Source organism: Molothrus ater, chromosome 4 (genome assembly GCF_012460135.2).
Source record: "Molothrus ater isolate BHLD 08-10-18 breed brown headed cowbird chromosome 4, BPBGC_Mater_1.1, whole genome shotgun sequence".
NCBI classification, from domain to species: domain Eukaryota; kingdom Metazoa; phylum Chordata; class Aves; order Passeriformes; family Icteridae; genus Molothrus; species Molothrus ater.
Window position 1 is genome coordinate 20,853,861 of NC_050481.2, and position 25,215 is coordinate 20,879,075.

At 37.2% G+C, this 25,215-nt stretch overlaps 1 protein-coding gene across 2 annotated transcripts in view; it reads left to right on the forward strand.

Moving 5' to 3' along the window:
• Positions 1 to 25,215, forward strand: part of GRID2 (glutamate ionotropic receptor delta type subunit 2) — a 687,526-nt gene that overhangs the window by 480,186 nt on the left and 182,125 nt on the right. For both annotated transcript variants that reach the window (XR_008508327.1, XM_036382204.2), the window contains exons 7-8: positions 619 to 780; positions 9,844 to 9,963. Coding sequence is in view for 1 of the 2 variants with exons in the window: in XM_036382204.2 (XP_036238097.1) it covers positions 619 to 780; positions 9,844 to 9,963 (282 nt within the window). In the remaining variant the exon portion in view is untranslated. The remainder of the gene's footprint in view (positions 1 to 618; positions 781 to 9,843; positions 9,964 to 25,215) is intronic.

The window sequence follows — 25,215 nt, forward strand, 5'->3', positions numbered from 1 at the left end:
AGTTTTGTCCTGCAAGCAATTAGCAGCCGATGTCAAACACTCTGACAGAAAACACTATAAATTGCAGAATCAACATGCAATTGCACACTGACAAGAATTTCATTGAGTCTTATTTCATGCCAGGAAGTGTCAACCAGAATTGACTGCGCAAATCAGGAGCAAAATAACACAACAAAATCTATTCCAAATTTGCAGAGTTTCTGCTTTTCAAAAGAACAAAATAGCCTTGAAGATATAATTTGATGGTGTCCAAATATCTGGTGGCTGAAAAATTGAGTCTCATAAGGAACTGGTTAAAAATAAAAAGAGCCTGTTTATGGTCATAAGTAGAGCTGTAAATCTGGCAAGTTGAGCTGTGCCAAGGGTTGGGCTGCCTGGACTTCTCATGTGTGTGTAGTTTGTTTAGTGTTTATCACTTTTAGCATTACAGCCCCCAGCTGCAGGTTTTACCAAAGCCAAAATGTGTGACATTTTGCCTCTCACAGATTCTTCTTAAAACTAAATAAAGTATTTAATTACCAGAGGATTATGGGTGAGGCAAAACAAATGATAAATTCTGGCTGCTAGGAGGATACTACAAATAGCTATGTTAATGCTTCCCTTTTGATCTCTTCACAGATTTCAAACCTGTATATATATGACACTGTCCTTCTGCTGGCAAATGCGTTTCATAAGAAGCTGGAGGACAGGAAGTGGCACAGCATGGCCAGCCTCACCTGCATCAGGAAGAACTCTAAACCCTGGCAAGGAGGGCGATCAATGCTGGAAACCATCAAAAAGGTACTTTTTCCCTGTGTTTCCTCATCTTTGATTTCTAAAATACTGACATTAGGCAGTATTTCCTCCTGAGGTGAATATTACTCTTATCAGTATAGTTTTTATGTATTCAGTTCCTGAATGGAAGTAGTTGTTATTTGGCTTGGGTTGTTTGGCTGGTTGGGTTTTTTCCATGTCATAATAATCATATTGAAATAAAACCAATAAGTTTGTTTACCTAAACTACCAAAACAGTTGGATGCTCAAGGAAGAAAAACTGTCGAAGGTGAACATGTGTCACTGTTGAAGAAGTTTCACCGGTTAGGAAGTAAAGAAAATAAATTTACTCTTTTATTTGCAAAAGAAAGGAGAAAAAATTGCAGAATTGCACTTGGGTAATGTTCTGCGGAATTCGCCATTGCACTGCTTTTGACATTAATAAAGTGAAATCATAGAAATGGGAGTAAGGAAACCCCTAAATTATCTAGGCTAAATTCTGCCACTGCAAAACTGTCCCTGTAACTGTGTCCAGCCTCATCCCCAGTGGGCTGCAGCTGTGAGCAGCAGGTGAGCAGCATTGACAGCAATGAGCCATGGAGTGCCCAGGGGCACTGACCCATCACCAAAGGGAGCAGAGGGCACACAGGTGCAATGCATGGACATGAGGGGTATAAAAGGCTGGGCTGAAGAACAAGAAGAACAGATGCATGCAGCCTTCTGCAATGGCATGGTGTTCCTCTGTATTGTGTCCGTTTCAACTGTAACATAATGGTGACCCTGACATGATTCAGGATTGGGCTGTAGGATGAGGTACAGCCTGAGATGGAGACCAGCGTAGTGTTGAGAGCAGCAAGGAGAAACTGCCTAGTCCAGACCAGACTGATTTTGACACCTGGAGTACAAGTAAGCTGCTAGGAACATAGTGGGAAATAAGTGTTTTATCTACATAGGAAGCTTTGTTGAAAAGAAAAGGCATTAAGACCACTAACTATGCCCTTTGTAGTGTTTTACTGTGGGAAAAGTCACAAGATTTTGAGACAGATGCAAGTACTGCTTTTAGTGTTGGAACATAGAAAGGAGCTGGAGAAAGTATAGGATGTAGTGTCAAAAGTGGGCAAGACAGCTGTAGATTTGGCTACCACCTAGAGATTGCTCTATGAGACTTTAAAAGAATAGAAAACAGAGCAGGACAAGAGAGGCTTAAAGTGACCACCTAACACAAAAAACACTGTAAGAAGAGCAAGAGAAGTTATTAAAGCAACAGTGGGAGCTGGGGAGAGAGTAGCTCTGTTCAGTATAGTGTGTTTGGTAGTGAAACATATATATTGTGTTTGTAAATTACAACTATTAATCTTTGATTAGACATAAGTATAAAAGTTTATATTTCATAAGCATAAGTGCACTCAACAGATACTAGAGTTCAGTGGGTGCCTGCTCATTGCATTCAGCCTGTGTTAGATAACACCCCTCAAAGCAATGATGGAATTATACAGCTGTATTCTTGTGTGTTACCTTATAAAGTTGTACAACTACATGTAATATAAGTTTAGGGAGTGAATCAAGGTCAGTACACAGACACATTGCAGAGATAGTAGAGCCTACACAAGAGATACTTCTACCACGTTTACTATTTCTTCTACAAGGGCTCTATGGAGAGATGGTAAACTTAGCATTTATTTAAAAGGATAAAAAGGGGAATTGTGGGCACACAGTTCGGGGTAATTGGGAATGGGGCTGCAATTGAACCTCATCCCCAGTGGGCTGCAGCTGTGAGCAGCAGGTGAGCAGCATTGACAGCAATGAGCCATGGAGTGCCCAGGGGCACTGACCCATCACCAAAGAACAAGAAGGACAGATGCTGGGCACTGACCCATCACCAAAGGGAGCAGAGGGCACACAGGTGCAATGCATGTAAGATAAGGATGTAAAAGGTTGCACTGAAGAGCAAATAGAGGGCAGAGCTTGAAGCTTTCTGAAGTGGTATGGTGTTACTCTGTATGGGCTAATGCTTTAACTTTTCTGAAATTGTGTGGTGTTAGTCTGTGTATTGTGGCTGTCTCAACTGAAAAGTGTAAGTCTCGATACAGCTTTATCCAATGTTGCTGCTTCCCTGTGATTTTTATTTCCTACCTTAATCCTTGTCATGCCCAAGATGCTTTTCCTGTTCTTCAGTCTTCAAAGATAATTTCTCTTAGTTATTTCCTTTCTTCATGATGTGTACAGCCCCCACATACTTACAGACAAATATTGCAGCCTTCCAATATTTAGTCAATATGAACAAGTTGAGAGTTTGCCCTTCCCTGTAAGTTTTTTGCCTCATTTCCTTTATGCTATTGATGTCTTTCATAAAACTGCCTCCTCATTTGTCTGCATACGCTTCCTGGTAATGCCTACTTACATTTAAAGTGCTGGTGTTGTAAACACAGAAAAAAAAAGGACGGTAAAAAAAAAAAATTAAATGGTGCTTTAGTTATGGCTTTCACTACAGAACATAAAAATAATTTAAAATATAATGTTGTCTTGAGAAGTTGCTATTCTGCGCAAGTATTTAGCTTTACCAGAAATTATGATGATGCTGGCAAAATGTAAGATTCCTTTGAACGCTGCTTATATTTTACCTAGTCCCAGGTTAATCTGCATTACCTCCAAAATGATAGTTCAAGGATTTCTTTGGTATCTGTTTCTACTTTCCATTCTAACAGTTTGAACTCATGACACTGCAAGAGTAATCCAGGACACATTTCTTATTCAGGGGCAAGATAGGTCTTTAAGGGACTCCAAACTGAATTGCTCTTAACCTGTCTGAGCAATTTCCAATTCACATTTGGCAGTCCCATGTATTTTGGATTCAGGCAAGCTGGTTCTCTTCTTGCCTTGGATTTTGTAAATACTGTTCACACTTTTCCATTAAAATGGCCAGGAGAATTATGAAAACATTCGAGAAGGCAGGAGCAAGTGGAAATTCCAGACTTGTTAGCTTGCTAAAAAATGAATCAAATGCCAAAGAAATTCCTGATCTGTGCAGCTAACCATGTTTCCATCCTGTCACTTTTGGGTTTCTCTGCTATTTCAATTAGATGGCTTTGATAAGGAACTATTTTATTGCTGTAAATTGAATAATCCAAATACTCCTTACACTGCATTGTGCTGACAGAGATGAATTTCTAGAAGTAATGTACTAAAATTGAAAGTCAAAATTTAATCCAAATGAAATATAGAAATTTTACTTTGTGTGGATGTCAGTAGCATTTCAATCCATAGGCAGGGGAAAGCTAAAGAGTGCAGCTGAGAAGTGGAATTGCACAAAAACAGGAATTCTTCTTAGTTTTGTGGCCTACTTTCTCTTTTCTTTCACTAAAGCATTTATGTAGAACCATGGGATCACAGCTGTGTACTTTTGAAATTAAAAATTTGGCATTGATGAATGCCTGAGGAGGTATCAGAAAACAATAAAATTCAGAAGTAATGAAGGGAAAAAAGTTCTCACTTCATCTCTCTTCCTGAGAATTCTTCTCTTTCCCATTTTGTCTTATTCTTTAAACATCTTTTCTTTCCTATTGTCCTGGAGAATCCTCTACAATCAACTGAAATAGATTTTTTTTTTCTCAAAAGCAAACCAGTTTCCCTTAATTTTGAATGAAAACAGATGAAAGTTACCACATGGTATTTAAATAGTTTCCAAATTAAAGTTCCTCATTTTCATTTTGAAATCATCACTGTTGCCAGTGGTGGTGTATAATGGAATATCATAGTAAGATATTGATATAATTCAGGGTGAAACTACATTTGGGGATTTCTTAAATACTCTTGGAAAAAGAACTTCCATCCTCTGCAGCACCTTTATTTACCCTTGATGGTATTGCAGAGCTGAAATCATCACCTGGTCTCTGGTTGTTCCTCCTCTCGGTGTAGCTTCACTAGGAGTCAAATTACACTCAACTACTCAAGGTTTTGAAGGGAAAAAGAGTTGAGGATTTTTCTGAAAGATCCAGAAACAGGAACATTTGGCAGTGTTTTAGCTGCAGAGGGAGACCTTTCTTTGCTTTCTGGAGGGGGAAATAAAAGAAGAGGTGGGAAATCTTGATTGAGTTACTCACTGAAGAAGGTAAGAGAAAGGGATGCTGATGTTTAACCTACAGCAGCAATTGTTAAATTTGTTACCCTGGTGGTAAATAAACTGATTTCTTTTTAGTGAACAAGCTAGTAAAGGACAGTAGCCAATAAGAGGAAATTAGAGTTTCCAACATTTCTTAAAATTGTAAAAAAGCTGTCTAAATCATTCCTTATTGTCATTTGTTACTTTTCATTGCTGAGCATTTGACTCATGCATCGCTATTTCTACAAACAGCTACAAAAGCGTTTTTTTCTTTGTGAATTCAGCTGATTGGACAAAGCCTAAAGAAAACATTTTAAGCCCACCACAATTATTTAAATCTAATATCTGTTCCTACCCATCCTGGAACTGAATAAACAGTTAAATTCATCAGGAAATACAATCCTTCTAATGAATTTGGACAGCTCCAGCAATTAGTTTAAATTCACTTTTGTAATAGGAACTATCCCTAAACACATGCTCACTTGTTTATCCCTCAGTAAAGCCATTTCACAGTTGGAGGAATAAGTATCACTAGAAAATAATTCTACTTTGGGAAAAATTAATCTTCCTGAGTAGCCTGGGAATGAGTGTAAGTAGGATCATAGGGAGGATCAACTCAGCAAGATGGCATCAAGTTTCTGCATATACCTCCTCTCACATGTCCCAGGGCTCTTCCAGTCACATTTGTTTAGCTCACTAACAGCAGATTTTCAGTGCTAGCAGCAGCACAGAGCCTATCCCTTTCTGGAGAATGAGCTGTACCTCTTGATGTTTCATGAATCACGGGTGGGATTGTCAACTAGTTCTGCTCTCAGAAATGTCAGTGACACTCAGTGGTGACATGCAAAAAAGACGCCAAATTGTTGTTTTTCAGGTAGTGGTTTGGATTGTCAGTGCTGGTTGAAAACTCAACAATGTTCTCAGGATCAGACTTTTTTCAAGAATAAAACGTGGAATGTCTATTTACTGATTATAGCATTTTTGTTCTGCCTATAGCAGGATATACCCTATTTTTTATCATTAATTGCAAAAGAGCTGGTACATGAAGAAAAAAGAAGAGGAAGTTTGAACAGAAGCTGAGAGCAAGTACAGTATTTTATAGCTGATTGGCAAGCTGACATTGCCAAGTGAGGTCCTCACTGCTAGGTAAATAGTGCTTTCTTCAGGGACTTAACAGTATAGTACTGCCTAAGCATATATAAACTGTAGTTTATCTTGCCAGTCTAGATGGGACTCAAGTAGGCTTTAATTATATTGCCAAGCTTTATAACAGCTCTGCAAAGCCCAGAGCAGTGATCAGGATCGTAAGTAAAACATTTTTGGCCTAGCAACTGACATTTCACTCTTCAGTTGTATATGTGTCAGGAAATTACATGGCTGCAGCTGAACCTCAGAAGAATTTGAGAAGGTACATAACAAATATGTCTTCATTCTTCCCCAAACAGCATTGTTTCTGTGAGTTAAATGGAATGAAAAATTTATTTTACTCTTGCCTGTTATCATGATTAACACTAAAATCATCTGGGAAAATCTCATCAGGAAGTTACTGCATCAGTAGCTGTCGTACAGATGGTCATTTCCTCTGTGATCCCCTTCCACTGTGCACTAGCAGAGGGATAAAACACATGCTGTAAATCAAGTGTTTCAGAAGAGCCACACTGAAAAGGCACCCACAAAACTTGGAGCAGTGTCCTGAAAATGATCCTAGGTGATATCCTGCTCTCCTCTGTCAGCCCTGAGCAGCACCCAGAGTTGTGCAAGCCTTGTGGAAAGGCTGTGGGGAGCAATGAGGAGCAGGGGAGAGCAATAACAGGATTGCACGGCCTGCAGGTCCAGCAAGATCAGTCCCAGACAGGGAGGAGAAACCAAGACCTCCAAGAAATTTCCTATAAATTTAGTATTGTTGATGATATATTGGTGGTTCTTTGCTGTTTTGTCTTTCTGCCTCTTCCCTTCCCAAGATGGCAGCATTCCCATTTTGATGGGAGCTCTTATTTCACTATTGTATGTGTACACAGTCTAGGAGAGGAAGCTCTGATTAAGACACTGCTAAATGAGAAATTTTCAAAGAATGATAGATTGCCAAAATAGATAAATGAGAAATAATGTTGTTGTGGTTAAGATGGATTCCAAACAACTAAAGCTGATGGACTTGGAGTTTGTATCTTGCCCTGACAATTGCAGCCGTTTAAAAATCAAGTTAAAGAAACTCATACAAAGTTTCTGGTTAGAGATCAAATTCCCAAACATCTTAGGTAATTCTGTTAACCTGTACTGTATGTAAGGGGACATATATTTCCAAAGAATCCTGTGTTTTCTAAAGAAATGGATTGATTGATTTCTTCAAGTGTAATTGAGGTTAAATGATTATTTGAATTATTTTTAGTTGTATTTACTCAAATAAGGACAAAGGTTATAAAAATAAATTTAAAAGTTTGTTAAAATTTTAAATTGCTATCCCAAGTTTCAGAAAATCCTTTACGTTTTAACTCCATTTTCCTTAAAGTATTGGGACTGCTCTCAGTCTGGAAAAAAATGCCACCTAAATTTTCTAGACTGAAAATCCTGTATTCTTCATTTCTATTTTCTGCTGTACAAAGCATCTATGTGAAGAGATAGTAATGTTTTTGTTGAATATTTCCTTTCTTTTACCACTTTGTTCCAGAGTTTCCCCTTCCTTTTTCCAGGTCCTGCTTATGGCTCACTTGAAATCATGCTACTGCTCAGGTCCTCTATACCACTTTAATTAATTTTCAGGCTTTAATTACCTCAGACCCAAAGGTTTAACACCCAGTGTGAGGGAAAGTTTTAGGAAGCAATATATGAAATATTAAGTATAATATAACCAAATCAGTGTCTGGTAAGATGTCCAGATGGAGGCTTAGAGCAATCAGCTGGGCATCCCAACTCTTACAGGTCTGTGCCACTTTGCAGCTGTTTCTCCATCTCATCTTCTGTGAAAGCTGTGCCTTAGGTATTCAAAAAATAGATAGGAACCTATGAGAGGAAAGGTGTATGGGGCAGGTTTCTGCTTCTGATCCACAAGTAGGATGAAGTCAAATTTAAGTTAGAGTAAAAGGCTTATATTTGTGTAACTTGGTTATTTACCAAAGGATATCTTCAAGTGATTTTGTGGGCAAACACAAGTTCACTGTCTTTACTCTGAACCAGCCAGGCATGTGCTAACCCCAATCCAAGAGCCACATTTGGTTAGTGCAGCATGGTAGCCAAGATAAAAAGTAATCAGAGTGTCTTGCTAACACAACATTTGTCGAAATTGTCTGATTTGCAATTGCCAAAGTCATTGCCATTCCTGCAAATGTCTGTTTAGATGTACCCTTAATCAGGCTATTGGCTTTTTTCCTTTCTTTTTTAATTTTTTTTTTCTAATACAGAATAAAAAAGTAAACACTATAGAAAGAAAATGTTATCAAAAATATTTTATAAAAAATTATTACATATGTTTATGCACAAAGTATTTTATTGGTTTTAACTGTAAATGGCACTCATAAAATAGTTGTGTTATTATAATATTTGCATTCTTATTTTAATGTATAGGTATTTGTGCATTATTCCCCGATAGTACTAGTTTCTAGTAGTCTAGTAAATTCTAAAAGTATCATCTCAATGATTAATTTCATTACTTATGTTATAATCACAGTAATGTTTTATAAAAGTAGGTGAACATTCTGTCATTTCGCAACAATCTGCAATGAAGATGCAAATTTTGTATTCCTTCCTGGATTTTGTCCAGACTGAAGATGTAAGAACAGAGCTTTTAATATGATTCAGCAAGGCTCATGTGCTTAGCTAGATAGTTCATATGGCAAGTTTCTCTAGTTTAAATAGAAAAGTTCCTAAGTGAAACAGTAATCACAACTGCAAAGTTCTTGCCTTATGTTTTGGGGGAAAACTATGCATTTCATGGGGTTTTACACCAGAGGCAAATTTCTTTTTTTGTACATTCTTAAAATATTTTTTGCAGGTCTGTTCTTTTGGGTTTTTTGGTTTGTTTTTGTTTTTTTTTTTTTGAGGGAGAGTGCTAAGCATCAAATTTTCCTTCAGTCTGTAAACTGAAGAAATATTTGAACAGTAAAGGTTTTCATTATCAGCATTTCACATGGCTCTGTTGATCTTATAGTTCAGGTCATCACAGTTTTTATACAAAGATGAAATGTGTGTCACGTTGAATTAACTCTGGAATAGATTTTGAGTATGGCTGTGGCATGTATATAGCCCTTTCAACTCTAATTCTTTGTGGGGATTATTCACTCCAGTGTTCCATCTCTAGTATTTTAACCCCTTCCAACAAAACTGTGGAAAGGTTAAAACAAGCTTGAGGAGATGCTGCCTTGTTGCTCATGTCATGTTTTCTTAGCAGAGGATAATTGGGAGGAAAAATAAAAATCACTGCATTCAGCTAGACCTTGAATGGATCCCTTCTTCATTTGTGCAGATCATATACACTGAGCTCAAAAAGCACGTAACTTCATCTAAACCTCAGCCTGCCCTCATGTGGAAGTCTCATGGGGGAGAAACATTTGAGGGGAAAAAGAAAAGATCAACAAACATAACTAAATTTTGTGCAATTTCTTCTATGTGTTTAGCTTTGCTTTCACTGAACTTCTTTGCAAAAAACTACTTTTTATTTTTTTAATTTGTTGGAGTTGAAGTGTCCATACATACATGCTGATGGGTCAAAGAGCAAAAATTGAATCTTAGCAAATATGCTAAGAGTAAGACTTGTTTGTATTGACTCTGCTTAGCATTGCTGAGTTTAATTCTTCTGTGAAGAACTTCATTCTGATGCAGGAATAATTTATGCTTCAGAATTTTTAGGGAACCATGGTCTTTGGAAAACTATCCTAGTTCTGGTAGTTACCTATCTATTCTGCATAGCTGGTGCATGAAGGCCCTCAAGAAACTAAAAGTTGTTACAATTACTCACTTGGAAGTTTTCAGTCAATTTTCCTTTTTGTTTTTTCCAATAGGGTGGAGTGAATGGCTTGACTGGAGAACTGGAATTTGCAGAAAATGGGGGGAATCCCAATGTGCATTTTGAAATTTTGGGGACAAACTACGGAGAAGATCTTGGCAGAGGCATCCGCAAGGTAAGGCTACATACATTTAAATAAGAGATTGCTGATTTTTTCAAGACCTTTCCTGTGTTCCATGTTAATAGAAAAGCATTTGATGGCAGATAACATGGTGTTCTGTATTGTTAAAGGAGTAAGACATGGGAGAAACCTTTGAACTTTGAGGTACTCATCTATTCCATGATTTCAAATAGGTCTTGGAGGAGGTTGTGTTGATCAAGATACCATTTGTAATGCAGAATTTGTTAAGCTGCTGATGGACTGTCCCAAAAGACCAGTGAAAGCTGTTGTGTTTAACCCTTACAACCCCTGTCCAAAACAGCAAATCTTACATTGAATTATGTTTAGAGCACCCAGACTGGTCCCTGATACTTGGTCAAAGTGGGATGCCCCAGCTGCTATATGATTAAAATTCATAGCGATGGAAAGAGAAATTCTCTTGTAGAATAGATAAAATTTCTATAGCCTCTTCATGAAATAAATACATGGTGTTTTAATAGGAGTTAACTTTTACAGAATAAGTTAATGTTATGTACTCAGCTGCCAGACGCAGTCCAAGGGACTTACATTGTTACAGGGAATAGCATGTATGTCCAGCAAAATTACTCTTTCTTGGTATTTGAGTTTTGCCAATTTAAAACTAAGTTTAAGTCCTGTGTAACAAATGGTGGAAACACGTCTCTATTTGCAATGAATAGCCTTAACTTTGAGAAACTGCTTATCTGCTATGGCAAAAATCATATGGCACTTCACAGGTAAAGACAATACTAATAGGCTTTTCCAGAAGCAACTCTCTTTGAAAGACAGACTTTCAGAAAAATACCAAGATCTTAATTTAGTGTATCACATCATACTCTGTTTTGTATAGGAGGAACATGAAGTGATTGAAAGGAAATGAGAGAGTTTTCTTAATATATGTAAACTGGGTCCATGTCTAAGTGTCACTTCATGATGAAGTGCATAATTTGTCTGCATACCTTCTGGAGCAACAGATAAGTACTCTGAAAGGAGGAAGAGATAAATAGGAAGTCTGAAGTGTCTAAAAACTGAACTTTCTCCTGCACTATTCATCAGAATTGTTATTCTGTTTGTGCTCTTTCATCTCTTGTCAATACCCTAATGTACACATGGGCCTATACTTATGTCATCTTGTGCAGAGGTCCTGACAGATGCTTCAGAAACTAGACAGAACTGGATCTGGTTGATATTTGGAGGTACCTTGAGAGTCTTTGGAGACCAGAATGTTGGATAAATCCTTATTCCCTTACATTTAAATTCTGTCTGTTTCAACATATTTTGATTTATTTTCCATGCTACGCACTGGGGAGCTATTTATTCTTTAGAGCTGCCTTCTAAGAGACAAATCTATGTCTCTTCATTTATTTGGTTGACTTTGACTGGGTTTTTTTTACTTCAGGCCTGTCTGGGTGAATGCCTGAGTGAAGCACTAAGCTGTGTTCTTTCATTCCCAAAAAGATAGAAAAGAAAGAGAGACTCACAGAAAGATCTTGGAAATATAGAAGTACAAAAAACCTCCTGGCTATTCTAACTCTTTTTTGATGGTGTGTTTAGAATTGTACTATTAATTTAAGCTATGGTAGAGTTTGATTTTAAAACAGATATTAATGACTGCGGTCACACCCAACTTGTGTAAAACAATGGGGTAACACAAACACGTCTTTTGAACCTTCCTTGTTTGCTCTTTATGATAGTTCAAGACCAAAGAGACATTCACTGTCTTCAGAGTGAAATAGATTTGGAGTTGGTGAAAGAGAATAGAGCTTTGCTCAGAATATAATTAGATGATGAAGCTCAGCATCATACAATCATTTTGAGGAGAAAAAAAAGTTTAAAATTAAACTAAATACTAAATATATACTAAACACTAAAAGTATGTGGGGTTTTCTTTACGTTTGCCAAGATGAGCATTTAAAATTAAATTTAGATATTATAAGAAAATTTTCTTGTTGAAAAGATAATAAATGCTTCTCTGTGGAGTTTTGTGATGCACTGCAGCTGGTTATAAAGAAAAAAGGGTCCAGAGCAGAACAAATTAAAACTGTTTCATTTTTTTTTTCCGAAACAGCACTCAATAAGCCAGAGAAACCTTTAAAAAGAGCTGTACAGAAAAAATTTTCTTTAGAAGGAAAGTTTTGTATATATTATGAGAATGTGATAATTGTTCTCAGAAGTTTCGTTAAAAAAATTCCAATAATTATTTCAAATTTTTGCAATAAATTGAGTGACAAGAATTTAATTTTAAATTATTTTCTTAATGTCAAAGAATTAAAAAAACAAGGTAGGTTTCTCAAAACAATTGCTTCAGAGACAGAGAAGAAAATTTTTAGGGGGTTTTACTCTTTGACAAAAATTCACATCTTTTATCTTGGACTAGGATTTACTTTACAGTGTATGAGCTACTAGTGTTGGAAGCAAATCACAATAATTACAGGAGTCAGATATATTTTTGTTAACTACACTAATTAAAGTACACTTCAGATTTTCATGTATTTAGTGATCTGACTGCAGAACTACCTAAGCATTTTTATTTCTCAACTCTAGTAGAAGCCGCTGCAATTAGCAGAATGACTGAAATTTCTTAGGCTAATGCATCTTCCCTAATCAACATATTTTCAAGTACTTTTATAGGAGATAATGAAGGGTAAAATCATTACAAAAGGCCCATTGAAGTCATTGGGACCAGAGATTCCCATCAAGTGAATTGTTTAAAGAATTGCTATTTTGTTTTCCTGAGGAACAGTCAATTGATTTTAATAAAGAAAGTATGATTTTAAAACGCATCTGATTTCTCAAGAGAAAATTGAATTGAAAAGAGAATTTCTGCTTGAAATCTGTTCTGCTTGGGTTCTGGAGTCGTTTATACTACTGCAAAGTTCACTAATATTCGTAGGTGATTATTCCCAGGACTCAAGAAAAGCAAATAGTTTAGGATACACATAGAATTCATGTTTATGTTTGGTTTATTTGGTCAAATTAGGCCATGTATCTAAGAAAAACTATCTTCACATCCCCTCCTTCAGCTTTCATGGGTTACTATGATACCTGAAAAGCAGTGGGAGAATCCATGTGAAAGGTCATTGTACTGGGCTCTCTCACCTAGTAACAAGTTAGCAAATCCTGGTGTGGGATTTGCCTGAAACAGCAATTTTGTACCCTCGTGACTGTAAATGTTATCCATCACCTTGCAGACCACGGATCAGTTAGCTTGCACCTTTTGCCAGAGCCAAGTACTTGGAGTAATACACTCAGACTGCTGCCAGGTACTGATTTTATTGACACCAGTGGTATTACAACCCCAAAGGAAGTGAAGAAAAACTCTCACTTCTCCACATCATGCTGTGGAGATGTAGTTATATTTGTGCAGATGTAGTTATATTCAGTTAGGGACATGGGTCTATTTCTGACATTTCTCTGTTGGCATTTGTCTGTTGGTATTTGACATTTGAGTATGTATTCTTTGACATTTAAATTTCAGTGCAATACTTTTATCTATACTGCTGAAATAAAAGCTGCCATTCCCGTGAATAACCATCCAACAAACAGACGAACAAAAGGAAGTTGATAGCTCTGAGTACTCTCTTACATCTCAGTGGTGTAGAAAACAGCACTGCAGAAATAAAGTGGTTTTCATGTTTCTTACAGTGCTCCTTGTAATTCAGAATGGGCTCATCTTCAAAGGCTCTGTTTGACATTTGAAGTTTAGAGGACTTTGTTTCTGTTCCCCCACTGGTTTTCTTACCACAGGTGGGCATTTGAAGATGATGATGTGTTTTGCTCTACCTCCCTATCCATATTAGCATACACCCACCTCCTCCTGTATGTTTCTCTTCTCTTCTGAAGATGTTTTAGGTCATTTCTTCCCAGTGAGGGAGCAAGATGATGTACCAGGCTCTTGCATCAATTCCTGTCTGCACCAAGATGTCCATGTCAAGGTTTCCTTGGCATTCAGGACAGCTAGAGATGCCTTGGAGGAAGGATTTGTCCATTAGGATTGTGTAGGGTTCAGTCCTCAAGCCTTTTGATTTGATTGTCTTAAGGAGGAAATGTTATCTATTTTGATCCAAGGGAGATCTGTGGTGTGGAGCATCTCACGTGAAAGGGATTCAAACCAGTCTAACAGGTTCTACAGTGTTCCTCTCTGCTTCTGCCAGTGCAAGTGGCAGGACCTTCCCTGCAGAGTCAATGCGTGCAGGTTTTCATTTCACAGACTATTAAGGGTTAACACTCTGTAGTTGTGCTGTTTGTTCAGAGATGGGAAAGCTGATTTGCATTTCTTCATTCTCTTAAAATAATTGCTATTTCCACTTAATGTGAAAATACTTGTTGATCACAGTAGTGGTATTTCTTTCTAATACGCTATATTTTTTTTCTTACACTTGAATCATGGAACAATGTTCCAAGCATATATTTTGATCTTCAGGAAGTTGATTTCTATTCTTATAAAGTTAAAACGTATTTTCTGCGTCCATTATCTCATATTCCCTTTTGTGCCATTAGGCAAAAAGAGTAGTTATACAGCTCTGCCAACACTTAATAACAAACCGCATTTAATAACCAAGAGCATGTGAAGTATTTCCTTCTCAGTTAGCTTCTTGCTAAGCTACTTGAGGTAAATTATGGTTTCACCTGGTCTCTTTGCGAGCACGATCAAGGTAGACCTGTGTAATGTGACTTTAAAAATATATTTGTATCACTTCCTTATACTTTAAGCTGTGACCTGTGCAGCTGTTTCTAAAGGTTGACATGCAATTTATGATGTGACTGAAAGATATCCTTGTGATTTAGAGAGACACTATTGATGGTGTATTTTCTAGTGAGTTGAAATAAAAGTTGCTGTGTCTGACTGCTCTGCAATCTCTAGTATTGATGGAGAAGGTGGACCTGGCACAGTACTACCATGATGGTCTTTCTAAAGCAACTTTAAATACTTAAACACTCTTCTAGAAATTAAGTAAGCTGCTTAATTCTAAAGGTAGAGAGTTAATTAAATATGTTGGTGAACCAAGACTGGCTGTTCTGGTTCAGCGCAGAACTTAAATTTTGCTGTAAGCCTACTGAAGAATACAATTTCCTCCCTTCATTTAGTGCTATGCAGTAAATCTATTAAGACACAGTGAGTGATGCTTTACTTCCTGGTAGCTTCTGCAAATCTTTTGTCAAATAGTGAAATTGAATTTGGCTGCGAAGTGTTGGGGATTTGATTGCCATCACAATAAAACTAGAGTTAGTAGAGAACCATGTTTTACTTGGAAATGTACTTCTGCTTAGATTAAAAGCCAAACCAAATGCATATTTGACTATAACAGAAAAAGAAATTAAAGTATCCATCCATAATTGTATTTTTGAATTCAAAAAAATTTAAAGGTCTTAAAAAATTTTTCTTCTTTTGAATGGAGCATTTTCTTTTACAATTTGAAGATGCAGAAAGAGAGGCAGACTGACTCAAAGTAATCAGTAGTGTACCATTTGGAGAATTTATCAGCTTTTGGACTCTCTGATTCAGATGGAGGAAGTGAAATCTAATTTTTGTGCTGGATTGTCCAGCTGTCTGCCCTGATCCTGGGCTCTTTGGATGAATATTTCATTACTTGTAATAAGTGCAAAGTAAAGAAGCCAGAGATGGATTTGGTGGCTTGGTGGATGCTGCCCCAGGAACACAGAAGACAAAGGTTCAAGTCATCCTTTTGATAAATGCAGAGCAGAGTTGCTACAACTCAACCTATTCCACATGAATTATTCACCTGTGGAGCAAAACATCCATCCAGAATCCATAAGAGCCAGGATCAGGTGTAGGACCAAAATGACCCAGAAGTCCAACTCCAAAATAATACCCACAAACCCAAGGCAAGCACAGTGAGCTATACAGGTGTTATCCCATCTATTTCTTCTTACCAGAACAGTCAGTCATGTCTGCTGAGCTCTAGTGTGTTTAATGTGTTGTAAAAAAGAGAATTTTAGCCTGTAATACTAATGGGTGTCAGGAGTCCCAGGTCTAGAACAATAAGGATAAGTGCTCAGTGAAAATTCCTCTCAAATAATTAAGATCTGGGTTTATCCAGTTTCCAGCTCACAGGCTGGATGGCCCTTAACAGTGACTTACAGGGCTATAGATGATTTGGAAAAAAATTAGTCTTTCAAGCCTCTGAATAACTGCAGCACTCTGGAGTCAAGAGGGACATGCTCCTGCATTAGGAACAGTGTGGGGAGAAAGGGAAAATGCAGGATGGAAGAAGGGGGGAATGCAATGGAACCCTGCAGAGAAGCATTGATGTCAAGCAGAAATTCCCCTTGGGACCTTGGTGCTCTGTAGTGTTTCTCTTCACAGTTTTGGCAGGGATGAGCTCGTCTCTCTTTTGCTCAGAATATTCAATCCTGTCAAAACTGATAAGAATGTTCTTACTGAAAAATATTTTCAGTGCATTGGGAACTGCCTATTTTGACTGATTGCTTTCATCAGAGGGAGACAAATCTTTTTTATGCTCTTTAAATTATATAGTTTCATGCATTTTATTCATTTCTGTTCATCTGGAAAAGAGGTTATATTTTACCCATCTCCTGCAGAAAATATAGTTGACTTGACAGCAAAGAACAGGAGAAATATTTTCCACTTTCAAACTGTGTTTTTAATTTCCTTTCATATCTTGTTATGACAATGGAAACTTGAGAAAGATCAGTCAAAAATTAATAATAATTAAAAAAAGCTGAGAACAGCAACTCCTGTTTTCTGTTGATGCTGTTAGGCAAGTGCCTAACTGCAGAGGCTCCTGTGTGATTATTCTGTGCTTCAAAATGGGCATTAGAACAAAGAATGACACAGAACTTCAGTCATTTTTGCAGCAGAGTTTTTGGTTTTTGTTTTGTTTTGTTTTTTTTTTTTCTCTTGGAAAATTTTGAATAGCAGAAATTATGTGGTGGGTTTTTAATATATACTTTGGAAAAAAATTGGATTTGCTGTGTTGCTCAGTTTTATGTAGCATATAAAACTTGATTTGGGTCCACTAAATATTTTTCCTTCGTTTTGGATTCCTCTTTTCCTCTTGAACTGCTCACAGTTAACCAGGCCAAGGGGTTAGATCACTTTTGTTTTTCTGAACTTGATATTGGCAGAACCTTTTACAGTTTTCAGTATGACTGGTTGGGCCATTTTTGAAATACCTTTCCTATGGTTTTGTGGCTTTTTCTTCTGCCTGAGTAGCTGTGAAAGCTACTCAAGAACATGGATCTGCAGGACTGGCTGGCAAGTTGTGAATTTTTATCCTCAAATGCTTCCGCTGAGCAAATTAGCTTTGTAACTCTCTTCAGAGATCTGAAGTGCTTGGAAACTTTGAAGTGCCTCAAAAATGACATTTTGAATAATGTCAGAAGGAACTGTGTATTATTTAAGAATGGACTTAATGCTTCATTGACCTCTCAGGCAGTAATGCTTCTGTGTGATCTTGAAAATCCCATTAGGGACTTCTCGTCACCTTTAAGAGAATACACAGTGGGTGCTGCTTCAAGAATGTGGTTCATCATCCTTGAAATTAATAGGATAAAACACTTAGCTCGACTTGGAATTACTTGTTTTAAGGTGGACACTTTCAATGAATTATAGGTTATTTTCAGAATTAAAGTTTTTAATGCTTGTCTTTTGCTCTTTAGAGCTGCTTTGTTTTCAATCAGGGCTATCATCTGATGAGAATTACCTCATTTCAGAAATGCTTCTAACTGGAAAAAACATATATTTTCCAGGAGTAGGAAAAAGTAATGTGTATTTAACCCTCCATTAATCCAAAAGAATGAGGGTGTTGTAGCTAATTTGTCATGTGAAGAGGGAGATAATAACTATATCTCTAGTAAGTTATATATTTCCACCCAAATTTGTATGCAATCTGGGTATCCTAGTCAAAAATTCCTAATAACTGGAAAACCATGCAGATAGGAGAGAGAAATGTTAAAAAACTGAACTGCTTCTTTTAACAGGAGGCATGAAGTGCTGATAGTATGAAATGGGTCATTAAATTTTGGCTTTTGAGGGTGGTGAAGGGCTCAATTCTCAGAATTAAGGGCTCAGTACAAATCATTGGGAGGGCTGATACATGTCTGTGGGTTATAATCCAGATCTTAATCCATAATGTGTGAAAGTAGATCTACACAGATTTAGAATCATAAAATTGTCAAGGCTGGAAAAGACCTTTAAGACAATTGAGTCCATTACCAAGCCCACCACCAATCCCTGTCTCCAAGCAGCAGCACATTTACATGCTTTTTGAACACTTCCAGAAATGGTGGCTGCACCAATTCCCTGGGCAGCCTGTCCCAGTGCTTTGCCATCCTTTCAGTGGAACCCTCCATCTCCCTGCAGCCTCCTCTCAGGCAGTTGTAGAGGGTGATGAGGTCTCCCCTGAGCCTCCTTTTCTCCAGGCTGAACACCCCCAGCTCCCTAAGTCATAACACTTGTGCTCCAGACACATCACTGGCTTTGTTGCCCTTCTCTGGACACACTCCAGCACCTCAATGTCTTTCTTGTAGGGAGAGGCCAAAACTGAACCTGGTGTGGCCTCACCAGCGCTGAGTAGAAAAGGGAGGATCACTGCTCTGGTCCTGCTAGCCACACTATTGCTGCAAAAGGTGAGGATGCCATCAGCATCCTCCTTATTGGCCACCTGGGCCATTTCACACGATTTGAATTTGATAAATTGTCTTTTTCTTAAAGAACCACAAGCCAAGACTGACACAATTATATGGCCTGCTGCATTCTGTCAACCATATCCCACGCTAATATATCATAGAATTGTACAACAGTCCAGGCTAGAATTCAAAGATTATCTGGTCCAACCTTTCAATAAATTGTTTCTAACTTGCATGTTTTTTGGAGGGCTTCTCCTTGAAGGCTGTGTTGTCTTGTAGACTGATAAGTAGGATGAGCCCCTGTAGTACATCTGAAAGGCCTGGAATGCTCATATTAATCACAACTTTGCTGTTACAAATTTAAAGCACATTTTTTGCAGCAAGATCTCTTTGTTCCAAGTTAGTCTATTAGCAGGAAAACATAAAAATGTGTCTATTTAGACATGGACTATTCATGTGTATCTGAGACAAAAGTTGGTTTGGTTTTTGTTTGCTTGTTTTGGGGTTTTTGTGTTGGAGATATCTTTGGGTGTATGTGTGGTTGGTTTTGGGGATTTTTTGATTGGTTTTGTTTGTTTGGGTTTTTTTGTTTAGTTATTTTTGTTGGTTTTTTTTTCTTTTTTTTCCTGTATTTGTTTTGTGGAAATATATCTTTCATTGAGCATGCTGCTGAATGATAATTTGTTGATAGCAGTAGGCACTATTTTCCTGCAGTGAGTTGAGCAACCATGGTAAGCCCAAAGACCTTTACCTCTGTGGCCATAAAATATTCAGTGAGATTTTCCACTGAAGGAGGGAGAATCCAAACACAGACATTTAATCCCTTTAGGCCTCCCCATGCAGATTGTGGGATCTAGAGGAGTTAGAGGTCATAAGCTGATTGGGAAATGGTGATTGTACATTTCCACTGAAAACACCCCGCTATACATCTATTTTGATATGTATGGTGTGTGTGTGTAATATGTACCACCCTCAGCCTTCAGAGCTGTAGGAGAAGACTAACAGAGGCACAAATGTGAAAACTTCCATGAAGCTGCTAAAGTTCCCAAATTCGTCAGAAGGATGCACACATCTATAGGCAAGAGTCAGAAAGTGTTGTGTTAGCAAAGAGTCAAGGGTCAGCTGTGTCCTGATGAGAGCAGGCACAGCCCACCAGAGAGGACAGCTTGAGTTGATGGGGAGTCTCATCTTTGGGCTGGACCAGAAAATGCACACGGGTACAATGGCTGCTAAAGAGAAAGAGGAGGAAGGACACATTGGAGAGTGGAAATTGCATTCCAATGTTGTTAGCAAAGCACAGTTGGAAGTACAGTAAATCTTTGTTCATTGTGGTGGTTTTAAGACCAATAAGAAATAAATTGTGACTTTTGAGAAGACAGAGAGAACCACCCCCGTGGCTTCAGTTTGGATTCTGTATCATGTTTGTAATGTACTGTAGTTTCCCACTCCATAACTCAGCTCATATATTTCAAAATGTGGCATCGTTTACTATGCACAAATCCATTTGTAAAGTAGAAGTTTTCAGTTAAGTCTTCTTATCTGCTAAAATAACTTCAGGAGCAGAACTGAGATGTCATTTTGTCTCAATATTGCATTTATGGCAATGCTGAGATGCGTTTCCCCCTAAAGCGGTCACAGCTGTATCCTGCAATTAAAAGAATCATAAAAGTGATTTCCAGAGATAAAAAGTTACCTCCGTGGAACTGTTTGGGGACAACTCTTTGTACCTTTTGAGATCTTTGCAAATAATAAAAATGAGGATGGTGAAGCTTTCAATGACTTCATAATATTTATAGTTCCTTCATAGTGTTCGAAGATTTTTATGATTCAGCCTTAAAATTACAGTGCTCAGATTTTTGCCTGTTCTAAAGTTATGATATAATGCCTTAATCAAAGGTTAAGTTACAATAGAATTTAATAATAAATATTCTTGTCATGGTGTACTCCTGCTTTAAAATATGCAGCAGGAGTAATAGAAGAAGTGAAATGGATGAGGTCTCAAACAATTTACATTTTCATTTTGACAAACAGAATTAATTTTATTTGATAGACCCACTTTAAAAAAATAAGGGTTTGGAGAAATTGTATGCACTCACACAGCTTTGAAACTCTTTAGGCTGGAAGCAAATGGGGATAAGCATGTTTTAAGGAATTAAGAAAAAAATGTTTCACACCTGTGGCAGAAGTCAGTTAGAAAATAATCTCATCATTATTCCAACACTACTTCTCTCCATTTCTCTAAACTTGTGAAAAATATTAGAGACATTTCTTCCTGAAGTGTAGCAGTGGAAAAAATATCATTTTTGTGTAAACATAGAAGGATAGAATGGGATAAACTGCAGGTGTTCTGTTGAAATTTGAGCTCAAATTAGTTTAGTTCATGTAGCTCAAATTCATTTAGTTCATATATATAAACTTCTTTTTACTTGGTTTAGAAAAATGCAACATAATGTATCAAAATTTATACATTGGAGTAAAAAAACCAAAACAACATTTCAGTTGATATAATTTCAATTTAAGCTAGAAGCTTTAACATATTTTCCTGATCAGTGCTCAACCAGTCTGCTTCTGAACCTTATCACAAAGTTCTTATTCTGAAATGCTGGATTTGATTTTAGGGTTTTTGTTTGTTTTAAACACACTTATATAATAAATAATGTACTTGGAGCTCATAAAAATCTGATTTAAAGTATGCATTCTAATGGAGTGCCTTAATAATGAGCCATAAGTGTTTTATATGAATATTTTAATGCCACATTCAGTTTCTCTACACTTCTACTGATTTTGCATTATAACTTGATTGTATTTGAAAAGAATACATTTTATGTGAAAGCCTTCATGCTAGTTTTGCATCAGCTTGGCTCTAGAAGGTTTCAGTTTTCTAAACATTTGTATTCTGAATTATAACTCAGGTACTCTTAGCTCTCCAAATGTTCAAACTACTGATAAAATGTGTGATTCTCCCATTGAATGTGCGTGTCTAAGTTCCCATTAGTCAGTTTATTTGAAGCTGTGTATTATATTACTTGAGACAAATATTTGTCCTAAATATAAAGTAAGATAAGAAGTCTTTTAATTAAGACCCAGTTAAATAGAATAAATCCATTATTAAACCACTCCTACCACTTCCTGGAACAGTGCCAATTAATGCAATTTTTTCAAAATATCTATAAACTATTTAAATGGAGTATCAGTTCCACTCATGCCACAGTGGTTGAACAACATTGTAACTGTTTTCCTATCTTGCCTTGCAATCCCTGGACCAGCCATCCAGGCCTGCTGCTATGGCTGTTTCTTGCTGCCTCATTTCATTTATTTTCCACAAATTACAAGTTCTGCTTCTGAGGTTAGAGCCCGCTTTTCTCGCAAAATGCATCACAAGTGATGTTTCCTTAGCAAAGAATAATGTCTGAGAGTTGTATGCTTTGCTGCAGGGATGTAGGCAATGCCTTAGAAAGGATGAAAAGTTCATTTGCACTCCAGAAAACCTGCTCAGAGAAGGTTACAGGAGAGGTTGTCTAAGCTTTGAATTAGAGAGAGGTCCCAGCCTAATATCAGAGCAGTTCTGTTCACAGAGAGATGGTAGCTGGTGCTGGGGGTCAGTGGGTGTAATTCCACAAAATTTATTCCAGAATGAGGCTACAATTTGGAAAACCAAGGTGAATGGCTTTTTACGTTATCTGTGACAGTCTTTTACCAAGGGACAGATAAGGTGAACTATTTTTTGATTATGGTAATGATATATAGAAATATTTTACCCAGTAAATCTCAGTCCACAGAACTTGGATTGCCAGCATGTTCAGATGCTAGCAGAAAGATTTTGAAGGACAGACTTTTGGTCAAGTATAGACCGAAGTAAATTGGATTTCCACAGTATCTGTATGGTCATAAATTGCCTCTCCAAATATGTTTGAAAGACTGGAATTATTCACAGCTCGTTCGATCTCCAGTAAAGTCTCAGTGAGTCTCTTGATGCACTTGATTCTGGATAGTTGAATTGATTTCTCTGTTTGGCCTTGGGGCTTGCTGTACACAGAACAGTATGTGAAAGTTATTGTCCTCTCTACTAACCTCACTGCTGAAGACCTTACACCCTGCTTGCTTTTAGCTTTGCTACTTACTGTGTCTGAGGAAAACAGGAATGACAAGACCAAGTAAGTGATGGATATCTTCCCACATGAGAATATAATCTTTATGTGCTCTGTGACTGTAGGCCACCAACAGATTGCCTTAAACAAGGACTGGTGCACTGAATACAAATGCTTTGAGCATCTGTACATACTGAAGCCTTTCTGTTCAGTCTGAAGGGGGGGTGAATTTAACACCAAGCTGATTTTGTGGTGGATATTTTTGTGCTGCTTTACAATAGGGGTGTCAGGGTGTGGGTGTATCTATGTGGTGTGATGGCAGACATGATAGGAAGTGTAAATAAGAAATTCTGATGAAGTTTTTCAGACAGTGGACCTCATCCCCCGTTCTCTAATGTGCTTGGTATGTAACATGATGCTCCATAATTATTACAGATCAATTCCTCCAATTTTTTTTCGTTTGGTTCCCATTATATATTCCTTCTAAGCTCTTTTCTAATAGGTTTGTAACATCTAAATTGTCAGTCTTTTTAGTCATTAGAAGCTGCTTTCTAGTTTGTTGTGACACTCTAGCATATTGAGACAAATCATTTCTGCAAGAGGAAATTAAAACATCAATAAAGAAAATATCAATAAGAGAATGTTCTGATCCCTTGTTAAAGAAATGTTTGTCCTCATCATTATTTTATTTCATGTCTTATTCATTCCATTTGGCTTAGAAATTGAGAAAAAGATGTATAAAAGCATCTGGTCTAGTTAAATTCACTTTCAGAAAGGGGTTCCAACTGCTCTAAACCTCCAATGACTATAGATAAAAGGAATTGTCTGTTTCTCTCCCTCTTTTTCCCTCTCTTCTCCATACCTTTGAAAGATGCCTTGAAAATTGCAAAGAAAATCATACTTAACCATGTGTCAGATTGGGCAGGTTTTGTGTGTGATTGCTCTTAAATTCTGTTGAACATAAACCCCAAAGTCTTCCTTTAGAAGACAAAAAAATTTCCTGTGGACTACATCTGTTCGCTGAAAGGCTGTGAAAAAGAAAAAGGTGCTGACTTTTTGCCAGTTGCATTTTTTTCAACTTTGGGGATAACAGTAGCTGTGCAAGAGGCCATGAACTTGAGGATATCGCAGTTGTTTGGAGACCAAAAATAATAGACTTAAGGCACATTTTAATTACAGGGTTTGGAGTAGGACAATTTAGGTTTCACAAGCCAAGAATCTTGAGATAACCTTAAGCAAAAAAAATGGGTATACTCACTTCCTTTAAAAAAAAAAAATCACTCATCCTGAACAGCATAGTACAGCTGCTTACCTGTAACAACATCTTTAAGACTTGGCAACAAAAAAAAAGCCTCTGACTTGCCATTTTGGGGTTTGAGAGAATAGAAAGTACGGGATAGAGCTAAGTGGTGAAGTCCTCACATTCTGGAGAAGTCAATTAAAACTGACAATAAAGCTTACACACTGCTATGAAAGTGTTTTCATAGTAGAAGGCAGGTATTTCTGCTTTGAAAAACCTGCTTGAAAAAGAGAAAAAAATCTTACTTCATAAGGACTCACAGTTTTATCCACAATCTCTTTCTATTTTCTCCAAACACTACAGTACACTTATTCAAGGGTGGGAGGGTGTTAATTAAAAATAATACAGCATCAGCTGAATGCTCCACAGAATTTCAAATGGAATGTCTGCAGAGATTATTTGCTATCATGCCTGCTATAAAGGTATATGGCTCTTGAATGGGATCTTCTAATAATTTGAGATATGTCACTGCCCTCTCTTGGTGAGAGTTAAAACTGGCCTTTTTTTCACAAACCTTAACTAAAGAGCAAAAAGGATTTTTCCTTTGTTGTGAGTGGTTTTTTTGCCAGGAAATCATAGCAAGTTGGATATTGTGGATTAATAATTATCCATGAAGTTTTGATGTCTGTACTATTTATTTCAGCATGTTCGTGAGTGAGCTTACTGGTTTATTCTATGATGTGTGGTCATATGTGTTTAGGAACATTTATTCAAGTATTCAACCTTATAAAAACATCTTGACAATATATTACTTTCCATAATTGTATAAGAATATTTTAAAATATTTGTTTAAAATATTTAAACAAAGTCTGTTCCTTGTGAGCAGTGACAGAGCTAATGACATTTTAACTTCTTGGTGGAATAATTGCCTAGTCACTATTTTATTAAAACCTGTCAGTTTTAGGCAGCCAGTTCAGGGGCATGTGTTAACAAGTAATCTTCATCTAACACATGCAGACAGGAGTACTGCCCTTGAAGGCAGTTCCAAACAGTAGAAGATATCTGGGGATACTTGTTAGCTAATTTCAACTGTTTTCTTTCAAAGCTTATGAAAACTTTCCTCCTCCAAAACTCTGTGAGAAGAAGATGTAGGTTTGCAAGCTCCCTGAGTTACCCGTGAGTTCAATTCTGATATTTGGGAGAACTGAGAAGTCATACATGGAGCCATAAACCAGGACTGATTTTTAAATAGTGTACTATTATGAACAGTTTTATGAAACACCTCACAAAAACATGAGGTTTAATTTC